Below are 20,127 nucleotides of genomic sequence, written 5' to 3'. Positions count from 1 at the left end.
GATGCAATCTCAGCAAACACACACACACACACACACAGAGCCTTCCTTTGCACAATTACCTTATCTCATCCACATGAGTGAGCAGACACATGTGTGCATGCACTCTTATCATGATCCCTGTGTCCCATCCTCTTCCCCTGTCAAGCAAGTGTGCTAGCAAGGGACAGATGTGCAGCCAGGCCCAGCCACCCTTCCCACACAAGTCTGATTTCCTCTTGGTGACACTGATGTTATTGAAGTGGTAAAATGATGTAGGGCAGTAATGGAGGCAGTGTGAATAATTCACAAACAATTAAATCTATGAAGGTGGAGTGAGGACTGTATGATCCTAGTTCATAGATACTTGTATATAGTGAATCTACTATCCATTATATAACAATAAAATCAAAAGAAAAATGAACAAAAATTAAACACCAAATTAAGTCCAGCAATAACTCTGTACTAATAAAACTTGTGCCAGTGTCAACAGGTCATCTGGGGGTGTAGTTTGATGAAATATTCAGCTTGGTCTATCAGAGATTTTTGGTGCCTCACCAAACTCCAAATCCTGGGATTATGCAGGATAAGGTAATGGCAGTTAAAGTTATGTCAAACTGCTCTAATTCTGTGGTGTGGCTACACCCTGGAATTTTCTTAGGAATGCAGCTGAACTCTTTAGGTGAGTCATGAATTTGTGAGCCTATACAGCTCTTGAAGCACATTCCATATGCACTCCATAATGCTCTAATGCACATACCACATGCAGGAGTGCATCAGTTTAGAGTTTTAGCATATGTGTCACTCTCAGAGGCCATTGATTGCTGCTATGCTATTGTTGTTGCTATCATTGTTGTTACTACTACTGCTACTACTGTTTTATTTTCATTTATATCCGACCTTTCTTTATGGGAGTCAAGGTAGCTCACAACATATTTAAAATGATACAATTTAAAAACTATACAAGATCATTAATAAAAATATAAATATAAGATTTTAAAATAAATAATTCATAAAATTAAAGCATTCAACATTAAAATATTAAAAATATTAAAATATTAAAATTCATTAAAAGACTATTTTCAAACTTTAAAAACGACACCACACTATTTTTACACATGAACTGTAAGTTTGCAGGACAGGTGTAGACCAATTACACGGGAAACATCTTTAATCCACAAGAAACTACATTATAGTGAGTCAGACCATTGGAATGCACTCTGCACAAAATTCATATGGAAGTTTTATACAGAAAACAGAATTATCTGCACAGGATGCAGAATATTTTGCATAGAAAATAATGATCAAGCACTGAAATATATTATTTGCAGAAAATGCTGTTTTCTGTGCAATAAATCCCCAACACATGCACATTTTGCACAGAATAAGTCCCAAACTGTGAACAAACAAGCTTCATTTATATACCGCTTCATACCACCTAAGCACTGTCTAAGCGGTTTACAACTGTAAGCTAATTGGCCCCCAACAATCTGGTACTCATTATAGCAACCTCGAAAGGATGCAAGCCTGAGTCAAGCTTGAGTTCGTTTGTTGGTCTTGAACTTGCAACCTTATGGTTTTGAGTGAATGGCTGCAGTACAGGCATTTAACCACTGCGCCGCCATTATTATTATTATTATTATTATTATTATTAACCTTTATTTATGAAGCGCTGTAAATTTACACAGCGCTGTACATACAATCTTTTTAGTTAGATGGTTCCCTGCCCTCGGGCTTACAATCTAAAAAGACATGACACAGAAGGGGAAGGGAGTGGTGGAGGGAAAGGGTAAGAGGTCCAGCAGTTCTTCTCTACCTCCAAGGCCTGGTGAAGATTCTCATCAATCTAAGATTATCCTCATCAGGGTTTCCTACCACTTGGGGAAAAAAGTTTGTTTTTCCTTTATTCCCCAAATATTTTTATTCAAATATTTTAAAATATTCTTTCCATCCCTATGCCAGTAGTGATACATTCCTATGCCAGTGTATACAAAGCATGCACTTTCGCACAGGGATATGGTCTTGTGTGCTATTAATGCTTTAAAGCTGTAGAAGATCCTGTTGAATTATACTGCACGACATCTATTTTGGATTTTAGTGAGGTTTACTTTGACAGGTTTGCAAAACCCTGCTTTTGATTATAAATTGTTCAGAAGAAAAATGCCATCTCTTTCTTTAGCTCTATAAAAGTGCTACATTGACTGTATAGTATAAATAAGTAGCACCAGATGGTACCATTTTCTTATGAGTTATTATGCTTTTATTTTCAGTTACATGACAGATGGAGGGCTCAACCTGTATACAAGAAGCTTGAACCGAATACCAGATATAGCTGCCTCCCGAGATGTCATTCAGAGAGGGGTTCATGATGTCACTGTGGATGCAGACAGGTAACGCTTCTTTTTTCTTCTTCTATTTTTTTTCTGTATGTCTAAAAGTAAAGAGCATCAGATTGTTAAAGAAGTTGTAACTTCTTTTAGTACATGTTACATTCAGATTATTCTCCAATTAAAGAGTTCCTGGGCTCCCAGATCTTCTTTGTAGGCCTTTCTCATGCTCCCACCACTTTCACATTTCCTGGGAAACTGGGGGGAAAGGCCTGGGTAGTGAAATTCCCTTCCAAAGATGGTTAGCCACTCTGCATCCTTGTTGTCCTTCTACAGAGAAACAAATGTTGTTGCTTTTTAAGGTAGCTTTTGAGAATTAACTGGGAAGGAGATTTTAATTAGGTTCTGTACTTTTATTGATGGTTTTACAATTGCTTTTAATTCAGCTGTGTTTAACAAACATTATGTTTCAGTATTTGTGTGTGTTAACTTTCTTGTGAGCTGTCCTGATTCCCAATTTGTGGCAAAATACATGATATAAATAAAATTAATAAATTTGTGGGTTGTTTATGAAGTTCCCAAGTAGTAAGCATATTAGCAGAACTGCTAAAGATGACAACAGAAAGAGAATCTAAGTACAGCTGGTGATTGAAATGCATAAGAAGAAAGGCAAAAATATGATGTCCTAGCAAAATCTCTTACTATTGGAATATCCAGTAGCAGCAAAGACGGCTAAAAAAATAACAGATGTAACAGAATTTGAATTTACTGTAGTTTTTACATCATAGCATATCTTCAACCATGTGTGAATGAGTTATAGTGATTGCACTTTCGTAGGGGAGCTATCCACTGACCAGTTTTAAAATACATCTGTAAGCTCCAGATGAAACATGCCTTTTCACTTCTGGTTTAGACCCTCCTCACATTTTTGTATCACTTCTTTTTATACAGTGGTTCTGGCAGTTGTCTCAGGTTCATTTCAGGGTAATTTGATGAGTTGCTCAGCCAAATGATAGTCAGTGTAATCATTCATTACAAATAACCCTCAAATCTACTATTTTTACTCCAGCCTCTGAAATCTGTATTTTTATCTAATTTAGCAGATGAATTTGAATAGCATTATCATTTCCATCCCCTGCCCTCCTCCCTCCGATAAATGAGAGTTTTAAGGGAGTGAACTGGAAATGCAACACTACTGCATACAAACCTAGTAGGATCAGAGAAATTTTTTTTAAAAAAACATTATGTGAACATTGACACCACATTTTTATGGATTACAGCCTTGCTATCTTTTTCAAAAAAAAATGCTCTTAACAGTAAAACCAGTGAAATGTTGTGGAGTTTAAATCGTAAGACTGATTTTCTATTTGGTAAATGATATCTGCCTGTCCAGACTTCACTGGTGACCATCTGTATCTCATTACATTCGCACTTTCTTCCTTGTTCCTATGAGCTCTTGACAATTGTGGCTGTTGTTTCTTTAAAGACTGGCTATGTATTATGGCTTCTTTAAAACTTCTCTGGCTGTACAGTGAATGCATTTTGCTAAAGGAAAATTAGATGAAAAGATATGTTCATACATCAGTAAATTATTTATTGCATCAGTGGTGGCTGAAGGTTTTCATAATAGTAGGTGGTAAATTCACCTGGATTATAGTCTTAACTTTAATGGAGCTGTCCAAGGTGCTGATCCCTATATCTAAAATATATTTAGCATCTTGGTTGAAACAAAACCTAGCGTGGATTCACCACCCCAGTAACATGGAAGCCACTAGCCATTATTGTATCTTATACAAAAATGGGTATATATGTTTTCCAAAGCTACACCATCAAAGGTGTATTTACTTGTTCTTCCTACAGTGTGATATATGCCATCCTATGCCAGCAATGTCCCTCCCTTTGTACCATCTGCGTTGAACAAATAAGATAGTCTCTATGGAAGAGGATTAGTGGACACAAATCTGACATTAGAAATGGCATTACCCAACAACTAGTTGCAGAACATTTCACCCTTCCTGGACATAAACAGTAAGGGACTTTTTAAGGCTGTGGTTCTTGAACAAGGGAATTACAAAGGAAACTAGAGTGAGAAACAGTTGAACTGAATTTTATTCACAAATTCCAATCTATTAGCAGAGATATGAACAAAGACGAATACACCCCAGAGCCGGTGTATCGTGCTGTTCTGTTTTGCCCCTAACATGGCACACTACATATATGAATACATGAGTATGGCCGGTACAAACGGGCCCTCAGTGATGCCCTCATGCCCCGCAACCCTAGCACGTGACGAGGGCATAATAATGGTGGCGCCCTGTATACATGGGTGCCGCCATTGTTACGTAAGCGCCACACGGCATCCACATGGTGCCATGTGGTGTTTAGGTGATAAATGGTGATAATTATATGCAGGGCCTTCGTTATTTCCCATTTGGTTTACTGCAATGCTCTGTATGTGAGCCTGCTTTTCAAAACTTGTTAACCAGTGCTGGTTACAAAGAGCACACATCTTCAAAGAACCTGCATCATCCTCTCTCTAACCTCAATTTATATGTATCCCTTTTGAAAGGGAGGATATTATTATCACTTTTTTTTTGGCCCAAACATACACTTAGTATTTGGCAACTGGATAGCAAATAGGACATGGTTGCTTTATGGTTTCTCTTTATAATTATTCTTAATTCAAAACGTACACATTTATTGGTTTTGTTGAATTGAAACTGTTCAGAATAGCAATCTTTTTTACTGTAAGGAAATGGTGATAAAGTATGAAAATGAAAGTTGCTTTCACAGAGATATTCATGGGTTTGCTGTATGTAACATTTCCATCCCTTAAACTCTAATCTTCAGAGACTTGCTGCTACAAAAAGTATCAGCAGTGTAGCCATTCTGTTTGCTTCCTTGATTTCTGTTTCATTCCCATGTTTGCCTTATAAGTTATTTGCTTGGAGGCTAGATTTTCATTTCCTTTTCATTTTGATTTTCCTAGTTGAGGGAAGATTGAGGAGAGTTAGATTCCTTTGTAACCTACTATTACTGCTGAAATTATTGATAAGTGCAGTGCAGCTGGCTGTCTCAGATATCCACTGTGCCTTCGATACACCTGCAGCGCCAGCATTTTTCAGATTAAGTGCAACTAATTACTATGAGAAGAAAACAAATCTATAGTCTGTCTCTCATTAGATTGGTAGTATTGTAGAATGATTACTTTACTTAAAGTTACTTTAAGATTTTGAGAAAATCTGCTTTCTCTGAACTATATGTGACTAGATTTCATTATTTAATGTCTATGAGTATTATTCAAGTTGTAAGTTCTACTTATTTGCATTTGCACATATTCAGGGTACTGTTGTATAGCTGAAGTGGGGCCTTCCTCTAACCTGTTAATCGGGGATCTTTGGCCTTCCAAATGTTTTAGGCTACAGTTCCCATAATTGGTTTTTTGGGGAGTTGAAGTCTAAGGAGTGGAACAGATGGATAGGAGAAAGCAGCTGCAACCTACATTTTCTGAAAGTGAGTCAAACCCTTGCTGTCTGCACCAGCTGCTCCCAGTGCAGCCCAAATGTGCACAGCCTGACCATTCAGTATGGCATCAAGCCAAGTCACTGGGTGATTTATTTTTGTTGCCTCCCCAGCATGCATGTGGACCATCAAAGCACACCACCAGCAACTACCTGGTACCTAGATGCCCCTTTGACCAGCCACACAGTTGCACTTACGGTCCTCTACTGGTGCAGGGCATCAGAGCATCAGCTTGCTCAGTAAAACACTGGCAAATCACAATCATGGAGGCCCTCCCTACATGCCCGCTTCACGCCCTTCACCTTATGCCCTTTCTTGGACTGTCTGGTTTGTGTATGTTGTACTTATATCCATTGGAGGTGTCACACTTTCACTTTTTTGCATTGCTTTCCTGACCGCTTGGATACACCAGCTCCATCCCTTTTAAATGTGCACCTGCACTGGAGTGTTTATATGCAGCTTTAGGGTCAGGAGTAGGATAGATTGCTCCTTCAGAACTGCTCTCACATTGGGGTATTTATATGCAGGGTCAAAGGTGTGCATTTTCTGCCTTGAATCAGACTATCGTAGCTTCTTTTTGCTCCAGTTTTTAGACCCAGAGTGGACCTTCAATATGGTTTCTGATCACTTTGGTGGCATGTGTCATCTAAATGCTGCCTTCAAAGTGGGTGGAAACCATTGTATTTGGTCTTTCTGTTTCACTCCCAAAACATCAGGAGTTTCCAGTTTTCCTCATTCCTGATTTGCCCCCACATCAGTGGCTCTTGTTCTGTTAGGCAGGGTAAAGGGACTGCCTCAGACACCCAATACAGAGCTATGGGTTGAGAGAAAAGCAGACGTTGCTTCCATTTACTTCCATCTGCTACTGGATAGAGTTGTGGGGGCCTTGTGTCCTATCCCACACCCTCTCTAGACTACCCTGCATATTTTGATGCTGAGATAGGACTCATAACTGAGTTAGGATTCATTTGTCAGTCCATTTAATATTGGTACATGGAATGGAGGAGTCCCCCCCTCCTCTTAGGCAGCAAAGTGTCATGCGCATTCTTGTTCCCATGTGTTGGCTTTATTTTGTCATACATATAACAGCACCACCTTCACCGCAAGACTGTTTTAGATGGAGTGTTATGCTCTTGCTAGACTTCTCATACATAGTGTATTCCTCCTTAAAATGTTTATAATGCCAAACATAGGCTGGTAGAGAAGTAGGGGGGCCTATGGTAAGAGGGTGAAACACTTGTGTAAATTGTAAAATGAACTTGTAAATTGGCTAAAAAATATGACATTTTATGAGGGACATGGTGGCTCAGTGGTTAAGAATCTGACTTTGGTGATTGCAAAATCAGCAGGTTGGCAGTTCAAGGCCCATGTCCATGTGACAGAGTAGGCTCCCATCACTACTCCCAGCTTCTGCCAACCTAGCAGTTTGAAAGCATGTGAAAGTGCAAGTAGATAAATAGGTATCACTTCAGTGGGGAGATAACAGTGTTCTATGCAGTCATGCTGCTCACATGATCACAGAGTTGTCAGTGATAATGCTGGCTCCCCTGGCTTACTAACAAAGATGAGCATCACTCCCTACAGTTGGACACAACTTGACAATCTTGTAAAAGGGGAAACCTTTACCTTTATGACATTTCTTCCCCAGTTCTTCACCAAAAATACACACACACAACCCCTCCCCCCATACAATAATTCGTAGGAAATTAAATAACTCATGACAGAAATAGTAAAGATCTGTCTGCTTCTCTGTGAAGCTTAAAATCATAGACAAAGGACGCATCAGAAGAAGAAAAGTTACATAAAGGCTGGCAAATATAAGGAAATGAGGAGGGTGACGAACATGGTGAAGGGTCTGGAAACCATGTCCTATGAGGAATGACTTAGAGAGCTGGGGATGTTTAGCCTGGAGGAGAGAAAGTTAAGAGGTGATATGATAGCCCTGTTTAAATACTTGAAGGGATGTCATATTGAGGAGGGAACAAGCTTGTTTTCTACTGCTTCAGAGTCTAGGACCCGGAGCAATGGATGCAAGCTCCAAGAAAAGAGATTCCACCTCAACATTAGGAGGAACTTCCTGACAGTAAGGGCTGTTCAACAGTGGAACAAACTCCCTCGGAGTGTAATGGAGTCTCCTTCCTTAGAGGTCTTTAAACAGAGGCAGGATGGCCATCTGTCGGGGATGCTTTGATTTAGATTTCCTGCATGGCAGAGAGTTGGACTGGATGGCCCTTGTGGTCTCTTCCAACTCTATGATTCTATGATTCTATAAGCATCCACTACAATCAGACAATCTGATGATTTCTTCTGTGTTTAAACATGGATGAGGATGATTTTTTTTTCTGAAACCACATGTGTTGTAGAATAAGCAGCAAGAAAATACCATTCAGTCACAGCAGCCTGATAGAATCATAGATCAGTTTGCCAGGCTATAAGAGTCTAATCAAACAAGAAAAAATGCAGGTCACTCCAGAGAACAGAAGTCAATCTTTATGGCTGCCAACAGAACACTGTATGTATTAACCTCTTTTTGAAGAGCTTTAGTTGATTCATATGTGTCACTTTCTGTTTTGTGTAGCTAAATTATGTCATGTGTAAGCTCCTTTTGATCCTTGGTATAGAAGATAAGCACCTCTCTTCAGCTTTGATAACAGATGCTTTTCTGCATTACCACACTTTTAACAACAAATGTTTATTAAAAGGGAACATGACTCAACCATTCTGACCAGCAATTAAATTCTATGTTTCAGGAATATAATTGAAAAAGAACATATGGAGTGCTTGCACAAAACAAAAAGTTTTTAACGTTGTAGTCTTAATCAGAACTGTATCTAATTGCTGGAATGTGCCATTGACTATAATTTAATTGATTTTTTTCTGGATTTCTCAGGTGAGAGAAAACAGAGAAAATGGAATAATTGTATCTAAATAAACTAGGCTTACATATTAGTATGAGCTGACCATGTGTCTAAAAGATATTTAGTTGGTGTTGACATATGTAGAGTACATATTCATGTGAGGTTAAAGCATTAAGATCTTCTCACCACTGAATGATGTATGGTGAATATTAGTCTTTCCAGTCTTTGAGTATGAGTCTGTTGGCTACAGTAAGAAGGTGCATGATTGAACTATGCTTCCAATCAATTAAATGTCATATTTCAGAAATATATTTGAAAAAAAGCACATGCACTAACAAATATTAAAGATATTTTAAATGCAAAATTAATACATTGCAATTCATCCAGTCATAAAGGCTTGAGCTTTGGGCAGGCCCACATCATATGTCACAAGAACAAAACAGCTATATTACATTATCAGCACTTTGCTGTAGTGATCAATTCCATCCTGAAATAGTGTAGTGGAATTCAGTATACCCACAAATATCAATTTTGCTGAATCAGGCATAGTTTTAGATCTCAAGAGATTTTAAAGTTGATGCTAGGACAGTTTCTTATTGGTTGTCTTGCTTGGCACAATCTTAACTCTTTGTTCCATTCAATAATAACTTCATTGACATAAAATTTAGCCCATTCCAGCACATAATTTTAAAGTTATTGGTTTCAGTTTCTCTGAAGATTTGAGTAGTGTTTCTCATAAAACAGAATGGCTGAGGCACTCAGAGATGATGTCCAGATCTAAATCCCAAAAGGTATTGTAACTGTATATATTACTATAATATATTGCCACCGGACCTTGGGCTGGGAGCTGGGGTGTCGGAGGTGCGCATCTGCGCACCGCCCCGGGGAAGCTGCCACGGACTAAGTTTGGAGGACTCCTGCTTTGCCAGCACCAGCTCCGCAGCAGTTCCGGAGGCCCTGAATTCGGACCACCTGGGAGGAGGGCGAAGAGAGGGGCGTGTCGGGGCAGCGGCACGCTTAAAGGCCGGCTTGCTGGTCTCCTCTTTCACCGCGCCTCCTTGTTTGCCACCGGACCTTGGGCTGGGAGCTGTGTTTTGCCGGGCGGTCCTCTCTGGCATGTCGGAGGTGCGCATCTGCACGCCGCCCCAGGGAGGCCGCCCACGGACTAAGTTGGAGGACTCCTGCTTTGCCAGCACCAGCTCCGCAGCAGTTCCGGAGGCCCTGAATTCGGACCACCTGGGAGGAGGGCAAAGAGAGGGGCGTGTCGGGGCAGCGGCACGCTTAAAGGCCGGCTTGCTGGTCTCCTCTTTCGCCGCGCCTCCTTGTTTGCCACTGGACCGTGGGCTGGGAGCTGTGTTTTGCCGGGCGGTCCTCTCTGGGGTGTCGGAGGTGCGCATCTGCACACCGCCCCGGGGAGGCCGCCCATGGACTAAGTTTGGAGGACTCCTGCTTTGCCAGCACCAGCTCCGCAGCAGTTCCGGAGGCCCTGAATTCAGACCACCTGGGAGGAGGGCGAAGAGAGGGGTGTGTCGGGGCAGCGGCACGCTTAAAGGCTGGCTTGCTGGTCTCCTCCTTCGCCGCACCTCCTTGTTTGCCACCGGACCTTGGGCTGGGAGCTGTGTTTTGCCGGGCGGTCCTCTCTGGGGTGTCGGAGGTGCGCATCTGCGCACCGCCCCGGGGAGGCCGCCCACGGACTAAGTTTGGAGGACTCCTGCTTTGCCAGCACCAGCTCCGCAGCAGTTCCGGAGGCCCTGAATTCAGACCACCTGGGAGGAGGGCAAAGAGAGGGGCGTGTCGGGGCAGCGGCACGCTTAAAGGCCGGCTTGCTGGTCTCCTCCTTCGCCGCGCCTCCTTGTTTTGCCACCGGACCTTGGGCTGGGAGCTGTGTTTTGCTGCGCGGTCCTCTCTGGGGTGGCGGAGGTGCGCATCTGCACACCGCCTCGCGGAGGCCGCCCACGCACTAAGTTTGGAGGACTCCGCAGCTGCGCAGCTGCGCAGCTGCGCATTTTTGGCTGCGCAGGGCGAAAGGAGCGTGTCCAAGCCAGTAGGAGAGCAGAGGATGTCTGCGGTGACTCACCTCTGCTCTTTCTGTTGCTGGGAGAGGGGAAGGGGGGGGGGGTGGTGGTGGGGGGGGCTTTTGCCGGGGGGGGGGGGGGGGATAACATCAGCTTAAGTGGAGCTCATATTGAGGTAGTGTGGGGCAAGGGGAGGTATGGCAGTGGGAGGAGGGACTTGCGTTACAGAGGAAGGCAAGATCAATGTGTTATATCTATCTCGCCTTCCTGTCCCCCTCCCAACCAAAGGGACCTGAGGGTCACTCCAACCGTGCCACAAACCCTGTCGCTGCTCCTGTGCAATGCCAGGTCGATCAACAACAAGTCCCACATCCTCCATGATCTGTTGGAGGACACCAACTGAGACCTGGCTTGCATTACCGAGACCTGGCTTGGGCCTGAGGGGGATGCTGTGTGGGCACAGGCCCTTCCTGCTGGGTTCTCGGTGAAGGACCAGCCCAGGTTAGGTGGGCGGGGGTGTGTGGCCTTGATACATAGGAACATCTTGCCCCTCACCAGGAACCACATCTGACAGACGTCCTTTATCGAGTGTATTTACCTGACCCTAAAGGCTAGGGACAGTCTAGGGATTCTGTTAGTGTATCGGCCACCCCGTGCACTAGCGGACTCCCTTAACGAGCTGACACAGCTGGTCGCTGAGCTGCTGCTGGAGACGCCCAGGCTACTTGTCCTGGGTGACTTCAACATCTCCCTCACAGCCAGCTATAGTCCACCCGGTGCGGCTTGGGAATTCATGGAGACCATGGCGGCCATGGGCCTGTCCCATCTGATTACGGGTCCTACGCATTTTGCGGGTAATACTCTTGATTTGGTCTTCTGTTCAGATGCGGAAAATACGTGGGCGGAAATAGCGAATATTTCCCCCCTGTCATGGACGGATCACTTCCTCGTGGAGGCAAAAATCAAGGTCTCTACCCAGATCTCCCCCGGGGGTGGTGGGCCTATTAGGATGGTCCACCCTCGAAGGCTGATGGAACCCAAAAGGTTCCAGGAAGCTTTAGAGGGATACATGGTTGGAAGTGACGGCGACTCTGTTGATGCCCTGACTGGTATTTGGAATACCGGTCTCTCTAGGGCTATACACAGTATCGCTCCCAAGCGCCCTCTCAAACCCACTTCCAAGCGCAAGCCCTGGTATACGGAAGACCTCTGGGCAAGGAAGCGGGAACTGCGACGGCTAGAGTACCGTTGGCGGAAACACCTTCGCTTAGACGACAAGGCTCTCCTAGACCAACTGTTAGAGGACTACGGAGAGGTGATACGAGCAGCTAAGAACTCGTTCTATGGTGCTCGTGTCGCGTCCGCGGAGTCGCGTCCAGCAGAGTTGTTCAGGGTGGTCAAGGAGCTAACTCAGCTCCCTCCTGCCCCGAACCAGATCCTTGAACCTTCTAAGGCCTGCTGCGACCAATTTAATAACTTCTTCATGGATAAAACCTCACGGATAAGCGAAGGTCTTAACGCTGACATTCAAGCAGAACCTAAGGTAGAGGCGTCCAGAGCCTCCGTGGACTCCATTAAACTGGATCGGTTTGAGTTGGTAAGTACCGATGATGTGGACAAGATCCTCGGAAGTGTTCGGAGGATGACCTGCTCTCTCGATCCCTGTCCCTCATGGCTAGCGGCCCAGGGGGGACCGGCGGTAACTTTATTGTTACGCCGGATTATTCATACATCTTTGAGGGAAGGGCAATTTCCATCTGATTTAAAATTGGCCATTGTAAAACCTTTACTTAAAAAAAGCCCTCCCTCGACCCCCTGGTACATAACAATTATCGGCCAGTTTCGCTGCTGCCATTTTTGGGGAAGGTGATCGAGAGGGCGGTTGCAATCCAGCTTCAGGCGGTCTTGGATGAAACGGATTATCTAGACCCATTTCAAACTGGCTTTCGGACGGGCTACGGGGTTGAGACGGCCATGGTCGCCTTGGTCGATGATCTCCGTCTGGGCATCGACAGGGGAAGCGTGTCCCTGTTGGTGCTCTTGGACATCTCAGCGGCTTTCAATACCATAGACCATGGTATCCTTCTGGGGCGCCTGGCAGAGGTGGGAATCGGGGGCACTGCGCTCCAGTGGTTCCGGTCCTACCTCTCCGGGAGGTCCCAGATGGTGCAGCTGGGAGACGTGTGCTCCGATGAGAGGGCCCTTAAAACTGGGGTCCCTCAAGGAGCCATTCTGTCTCCCATGCTATTTAACATTTACATGAAACCACTGGGAGAGATCATCCGGAGACATGGGGTGCGGGGTTATCAGTACGCTGATGACACCCAAATAGTCTTCTCTATGTCTCCGACTGATGCAGTGACTGAGGGTGGCGTCTCTCCTCTCGTGACCTGTCTGGAGTCGGTAATGGGCTGGATGAGGGAAAACCGACTCAGACTGAATCCAGAGAAAACGGAGGTACTCGTGATAGGTTCCCCTGGTCCAGGAATGGCGGTGATTCCACCTGTCCTGAACGGGATCACGCTTCCCGTGAAGGACTCCGTGCGCAGTCTGGGGGTGCTTCTTGACTCATCGCTTCACCTGACTGCTCAGGTGAATGCGACGGTCAAGAGCACCTGTTATCAGCTTCGGCTTATTCGCCAGCTGCGCCCATACCTGGCCAGAGGGACCTTGAAACCGTGGTACATGCTCTGGTAACCTTGAGATTGGATTTCTGCAATGCACTCTACATGGGGCAACCCTTATACCAAACCCGGAAGCTACAGATGGTACAGAATATGGCAGCCAGGCTGATTACTGGTACTCCCAGGGCCAGCCACATTACACCGGTGCTGAAAGACCTGCATTGTCTGCCTATTCGCTTCCGGGCGCAATATAAGGTGTTGGTAATCACCTATAAAGCCCTAAATGGCTTGGGCCCAGGATACCTGAAGGACCGCCTCTCCCCGTACATTCCGCCCCGCACCCTCAGAACATCTGGGCAGCAATTACTTAGGGTTCCAGGAGCTAGGCTTACCTCTACTACGAGGAAGTCATATTCCATCGCCGCCCCGACCCTTTGGAACACGCTGCCCACAGAGCTCCGCTCGGCCACCTCCCTGGCTCAATTCAGAAGTGATTTAAAAACCTTCCTATTCCATGCTGCATTCCCCGATTGAAGATCTAAGAGGTCTCCCTTCCTCTTTGTTGGCAAGAAGATTGGCTAACGGGGTTTTATTTGCTTTTTTATCTGTGTACTATTGTGATGTGTTGTTCATATTGTACTTTGTAATGATTTTAGCTTGCTGTTAACCGCCCTGATCTTTGGAAGGGCGGTATAAAAATAAAAATTTTATCTATCTATTTATTTATTTATTTATTAATATGTAGACTAGTGGTTCTTAAATCTTTGCTCTCCTGGCATTTTGGACTTCAGTGCCCAGAAGCCCAAGCCAGTCTGGACAATGGTCAGGCAGTGATGTAGACAACAATATTAAAAATAGTAACAATACCTGATTTGTTCCCATCAGTTCATCTAATTCAGCACCCAAGCTGCAAGGGTTACCATTCTTTCCTTCATGACATGGACAGAGTTCTCTATAATTTAAGCAGAAGAAGATGCATAACATTAACAATTAGATTTATTAAAGATTTTTTTTTACTAATAGATAAAAAGTGTATAGGTAATTAAACCTGATAAGTGAATCAGTTAATCCAGTAGACAAATCTCTTTGGAAAAGAAAAGGGAAATTCATAAATAGCTTATTTTAATTGAAAATTAGTAGGGGAAAAATAATGACTCATCTTGAAGTTAATAGTGAGAGTGTTAAGCAGATAATATTTATCTGGTTTGTGGCACAGCATGTCATAGACTGGATAGAAGGAAAGGCCAAATGTATTCCTTTAAATTTTGCTTTCCAGCTCACAGGAATTATATCTGTGCACCTATAAAGGTAAAAAGCTTTAGTCACTTTGGCATTATTGTACCTAGGAACATGTTTCAGAATGAAACCAGAATATAAAATGGTTGGCTAAACTATATACTGCTGACTGGGTAAATTCATTAAAGCAAAAATTGCTTTATTGGATTTTAAAGGAATGTGTAGCTTTGAAAATAATTGCAATGCCTTGGGATGAATAATAATTGATAGAGCAGGTATTTGCCATTCCTTATGGTGTTTTAGCTAGAAATATGCTTTGAGAGCCTTAAACATTTTGATAAAGGGTATTTGTTTATATACAAAATAAACTGTTTACCAAGAAATTTTGGGAAAGGGTGACAGTGGGTTTTGTTTTTGTTTTTGTTTTTAAATTCATAAATGAAAGACCACAGGTGAAAGACTGTAGAATCATATTATGGTTGATTTTATGCTAGTTTTTAAATGGCTTGTGAATATGCATTTTGAACTACCATTTGGATGTAAGATAGCCTGTGACTTATAGGCCTGTTATGTCAGGCATGGAATATTATGTCCATTTGTCCATGATACACCCACATTTCCAGTTTTGGAGCTACTCAACCTAGATTTAACTATACTTGTTGCTTGATAGACAAGAGATAGTCATGGAATATGAAAGGCTCCAGTTTTTCACTTTATTTTCACTTCTTTACTGAGGCCATGGGAGGTGGACTTGCAATTTTGTGAGCAGGAGGATGTTCCTTAACTCTTTGCTGGAGAGGTTCTTGGAAATGCTTTGACCAGTCTAACTTTGCCTTATGCATCTTAGAAGCAGGATAGATAACATCACTACAGATGTTCCCAATGTCATGTAGATCTGCCACTTAATTGCTATGCAGTACAGCCCTTGGACAACACCAGCTACATCTGTTAGCAAGATGCAGTAGCCCTGAACTTTGCACTTGAATTGTAACAAGAAAAGTAGAAGAATACATCTGGTGGAATGCCTAGATTAGCTAAATCAAATAAAATATTTCTTGGCAGAGATTGGAAGTCTGTGTGATGTGTTTTTACACTGGGCTACTCCTTTTGTTGAACATTCTGCTGGGACTTATAATGATGTTCATTCTCCTGCACTAAATACTCTCTGATCTTGACTCTCAACATCTTGTTTCCATGGCGCTGGGAGTTTGTTGTTTCTATATATATTAAAAAATCTAGTAGTATCTAATCTCACCTGTGAGTAGAATGTAGTCTTGGTAAAACAAGGCCAAGGTGTTTGCTCGTGGATATGTATGATAACAATGTTTCTGACTGGTTGCAGGAGGACAGGCAAAAGCATTATTTATGAAGCAGTCTATAAATAGGAAATAGTCTCTAAAACCAAACAGACAACTATTTCTATACAGTACAAATATTTCTGTGCAGGAACATGCTATCAGCAGTGTAATGAGAGACTGCACTATGTTCATCTTTCCGCATCTGCAGGTGATTTTCTTAACTGTTAGTCGGGGTAGCAATCTCAAGCATGATAATGGGAAATTTGGATGTAGACATGGACCAGGAAGAAATCTGTGCTGAACATTGGCGGGGTACAGACCGCCGCTTTGCGGCTGTCTGCCGCCACCGCCAGTAGGTCCGCAGGGGAGCCGGAGCCTTCACACGGCCCGACTCCCGCGCGGACCGAAAAAGAAGCTCCAAAATGGAGCTTCTTTTTCCGTCGCATTTGCGACGTAGCGAGGCGCCAGGGGTGCGCTCGCTACGTCACAAGCGGCGCGACGCGTACGGACGCTCAGCATCCGATATGCAAAGATGGCGCCGGCCATGTAGAAGGGCCGGCGCCATCTTGTACGGATGGAGTCCGTACTAGGCCCAGGGGCGTCTATAAGAGACGCCCCTTTTTTAAAATGGGACGTCCTCCGGACGTCCCAAATGGCGGTGCAGAAAGCACCAATATCTCTATGAGTGGATCATTTAGGGTTTCTCTCTATTGTAGGGTGGTGGTGGTCTGTGGTCACCGACAGTTCGCAAACAAGGACTCAATCTAGTCAGCCACAGGAAGAATGCAGAAATACCCTTCTAAGGAGATTACTGCACTAGATTCTTATAGTGCTGCTATTTCATTTTTACTGTGCTCTGGCTGCCTCCTGTTGCATTCTGGGTTTTGCAGTTCAGGGAGGGGGATTTAGAATTCTCAGTCAGAGAGTTCTTAGGCCTCACTGAACTACAAGCCTCAGAATACAACAGGAAGCAGCCAAAACAGTTAAAGTGGAATAGTAGCACTATAAGAGTCTAGTGCAGTGACATTAGTCACTACAGAACCTGATTATCTTTCTCTACTGTGATGCACATGCATTATCACTCCATGTATTTGGCTGTTTTTGCAATACAAAAGGTCTATGATAATGATTGTGTTATCTATATATATCTAGGGTTTCCCAGGACAAAATATGGGGAGGGGAATGCCCACATAAATATTCTGGAACACATATGTTTGTATAATGATAATAAAGTTTAGATTAACATTGCCTTATTTAAAAGAAGCATAATGCACAATATGTACTTCTAAAGAAACATGTTTTCACAGGAGCTCTGATTTTGAAAGCTACACTTCAAATAATTCATTAGTTTTTAAGCTGAAGATGAAATTATTTGGTTTTTTCCCTTTTTTTCTTGTAAAGGTAGGGTTCCTGCACTGCATGAAAAGAATAGCCTATTTATGTAATACATGCTCTGAATCTTTTGATGCCAAGAGGCTTTGAACTGATGATGGATTCTAAGTGGCTTCCTACTGCTTATAAATTGAAGTGATGATTTCTGTCTTGTTTTCAGTCCCCTTTGTTTGTCACTAATACATTTAATGAAAAATCGGTATAGTCAGGAAAAGATTAGATGAGGAAACAAAACAGGAATTAAAATGAAGTGATAAATTGAATGTACTTGTTTTTCAAAATGCAAGAGAACACTGAAATTATTTTCTAACAAAGTCATTACTCAGCCCATCTCATTTACAGAAATACCTGATGAGCCTTTCTTGTGAGAGGACAAAAGGTTCACAGTGCCTGTCACATCCAAGTGTGTGTGTGTGTGTGTGTGTGTGTGTGAAAAACTGATGATTGCCTTGGTAATCTCTGATCGGAGATAAATAGAGGCATTTAAGATGGTACTGTACAACCATTGCCACTGTTCTGCAATGTGATCTTCAGTACTGGGATGCCATGAGGCTTCATTTTGTGCCTGTGCTGTAACTTTTTGTGTTAGGAGTGGTCATTTAAAATTAATATATTTATTTTCTCAGATTGATACATTGTCCATTCCAGAAGAAATATTTGAACAGTGATAAATACAGATTCAATATAATACAATAGATGAGAATACTAATAACTAGTCTGTAAAGCAATGGTAAAAAAAACCCTACATTTGAGATGTATATCATACACTTCAACTGTCCTGATTTGGCAGTGACAATCCTGATTAATACTTGGCCACATTTCAATGGTTTTAAAAATGTCTCATCTGTCCTCTTTTGTCTTCAGATCACTTCCATTTCTGCAAACTGAGTTCCATGTGCAAAGTTGTTTAGCTCATTTAGAGGAGAGGAGGGGACAGAAACCCTTCCCTCAAACCCTCCACCATCATGGGATATAGCTGGTAGAAACAAAAGATATCACCTTCCCATTGGCTGTTAATAGGCTCTAGAACATTCTTCCTTGGGAAGCTAGTATAATGTCATCCTTGCTGTCCTTCTACTAACAATCAAAGTAGCGCCATCCCTAGGGAACCACACTGGGTTCAGACCACACTGGGTGACACCACTGAAGAGGGGACCTTTGACACCTGGTTCGTTTTAAAGAAATGACTTCAACATGATGCTGTATTGTAATTGTTACTCTTTGGATACATTGTGAACTTTTAAAACATTGCTTACATTGTTTTTCATCCTGTTGCTAGTTTAATTACAGTTAAATAATTTGTTGAACTTTTTATCAACATTATACCTGACTTAATTTGCAATTCAGGTTGATTCCTGATTCTGGGTGGAAATGGAATAAAAATAAAGAGGATGCTACTGCTATTGATAATAAAGATTATGGTGGAGGTTATTGCTGCTCTCACAATGCAAGGGATTTGTTTGCCTGTATAAGAACCAACAGCGAAAATTAGTTCCCTAATACTGTTGTCCATCGATATCCATGGATTCATTCATTCACAGATTGAATGCACAAACACATATTCCAAAAAGGAAACCTTGATTTTGACATTTTATATAAGGGAACCATTTACTATGCCTCTGTATTTAATGGGACTTTAGCATCCTAGGACCCGGAGACTAGGACCCAGAGCAATGGATGCAAGCTGCAGGAAAAGAGATTCCACCTCAACATTAGGAGGAACTTCCTGACAGTAAGGGCTGTTCGACAGTGGAACAAACTCCCTCGGAGTGTAGTGGAGTCTCCCTCCTTAGAGGTCTTCAAACAGAGGCTGGATGGCCATCTGTCGGGGATGCTTTGATTTGGATTTCCTGCATGGCAGGGGGTTGGACTGGATGGCCCTTGTGGTCTCTTCCAACTCTATGATTCTATGATTCCATGATTCTATGATCCATGGATTTTGGTATATACAGGAGTACCTGAAGCCCAACCCCAGTGAATACCAAGGGCCTACTGTATAACCATATCCATTTTAGCTTTTCATCTCTGTGATGTAATTTGGAATGAAACACAGTGACTGGCCAATGTCACCTTGTCAGCATAGCTGAATCTGGATATTTCCAAGTGTAAATTTGGTCACAGTAATCTTCAGTCTAATTGCAGTGTGACACTGTTTTGTAATTGTTCAGACATGTTTATTAATTTATTGGCTAACTTGTTCTAGCACTAACTTTTAGCTGGTATATTTATTGAATTCTTTTATTATTCCCATATGGAAAGTGTTAGTTGATAATTTTTTTAAACTGCCCTTATCTTCTCTTTGCACAAGTGGATTGACTACATGCTGTTAATTGGCTGCCATCGTCTGTTCTATTGAGAATACCAATTTTAATCTTTGATCTTTGAACAGTTTCTTAGAAAGTCATTTGCAAGCTCTCTTACTGCTTGGTTTTTAAAACCAGGGGAAACAAATATTTCTTCAGCTTAATGAATGGTGTTTGCTCTGACTCAAAAATCAGATTTCATGTATTTCATGGCTTGGAACAGATATATAGAGTTGTTCTTGTTGTAGTTGCTGTGTGCTTTCAAGTTGTTTCTGACTTACGATGAACTTATCATGAGGTATTATGGGGTTGAGAGTGTGTGACCTGTCCAAAGTCACCTAGTGGGTTTCCATGGCTGGGAATTGAACCTGATCTCCAGATCCATAGCCTAACTCTCAGAACTTTTCCCCATGTGCGCTCTCTCTCTCTCTCTCTCTCTCTCTCTATATATATATATATATATATATATATTCTTTAACCTCTCTCCTCCTCCAGGTCTATGTATTTAAATGACATATTGGTCACTATTATTATTATTATTATTATTATTATTATTATTATTATTATTATTATTAT

At 42.5% G+C, this 20,127-nt stretch overlaps 1 protein-coding gene across 15 annotated transcripts in view; it reads left to right on the top strand.

The window, feature by feature from the left end:
- NAV3 (neuron navigator 3) overlaps positions 1-20,127 on the top strand; it is a 572,439-nt gene that overhangs the window by 436,394 nt on the left and 115,918 nt on the right. For all 15 annotated transcript variants that reach the window (XM_042467939.1, XM_042467940.1, XM_042467938.1 and 12 more), the window contains one exon: positions 2,247-2,366. In XM_042467939.1, the coding sequence (XP_042323873.1) occupies positions 2,247-2,366 (120 nt within the window). The remainder of the gene's footprint in view (positions 1-2,246; positions 2,367-20,127) is intronic.

The sequence above is a fragment of the Sceloporus undulatus genome, chromosome 5 (assembly GCF_019175285.1).
Source record: "Sceloporus undulatus isolate JIND9_A2432 ecotype Alabama chromosome 5, SceUnd_v1.1, whole genome shotgun sequence".
NCBI lineage: Eukaryota > Metazoa > Chordata > Lepidosauria > Squamata > Phrynosomatidae > Sceloporus > Sceloporus undulatus.
Note: the sequence above shows the minus strand (reverse complement) of the source record. Positions and strands in the feature narration are given on the sequence as shown.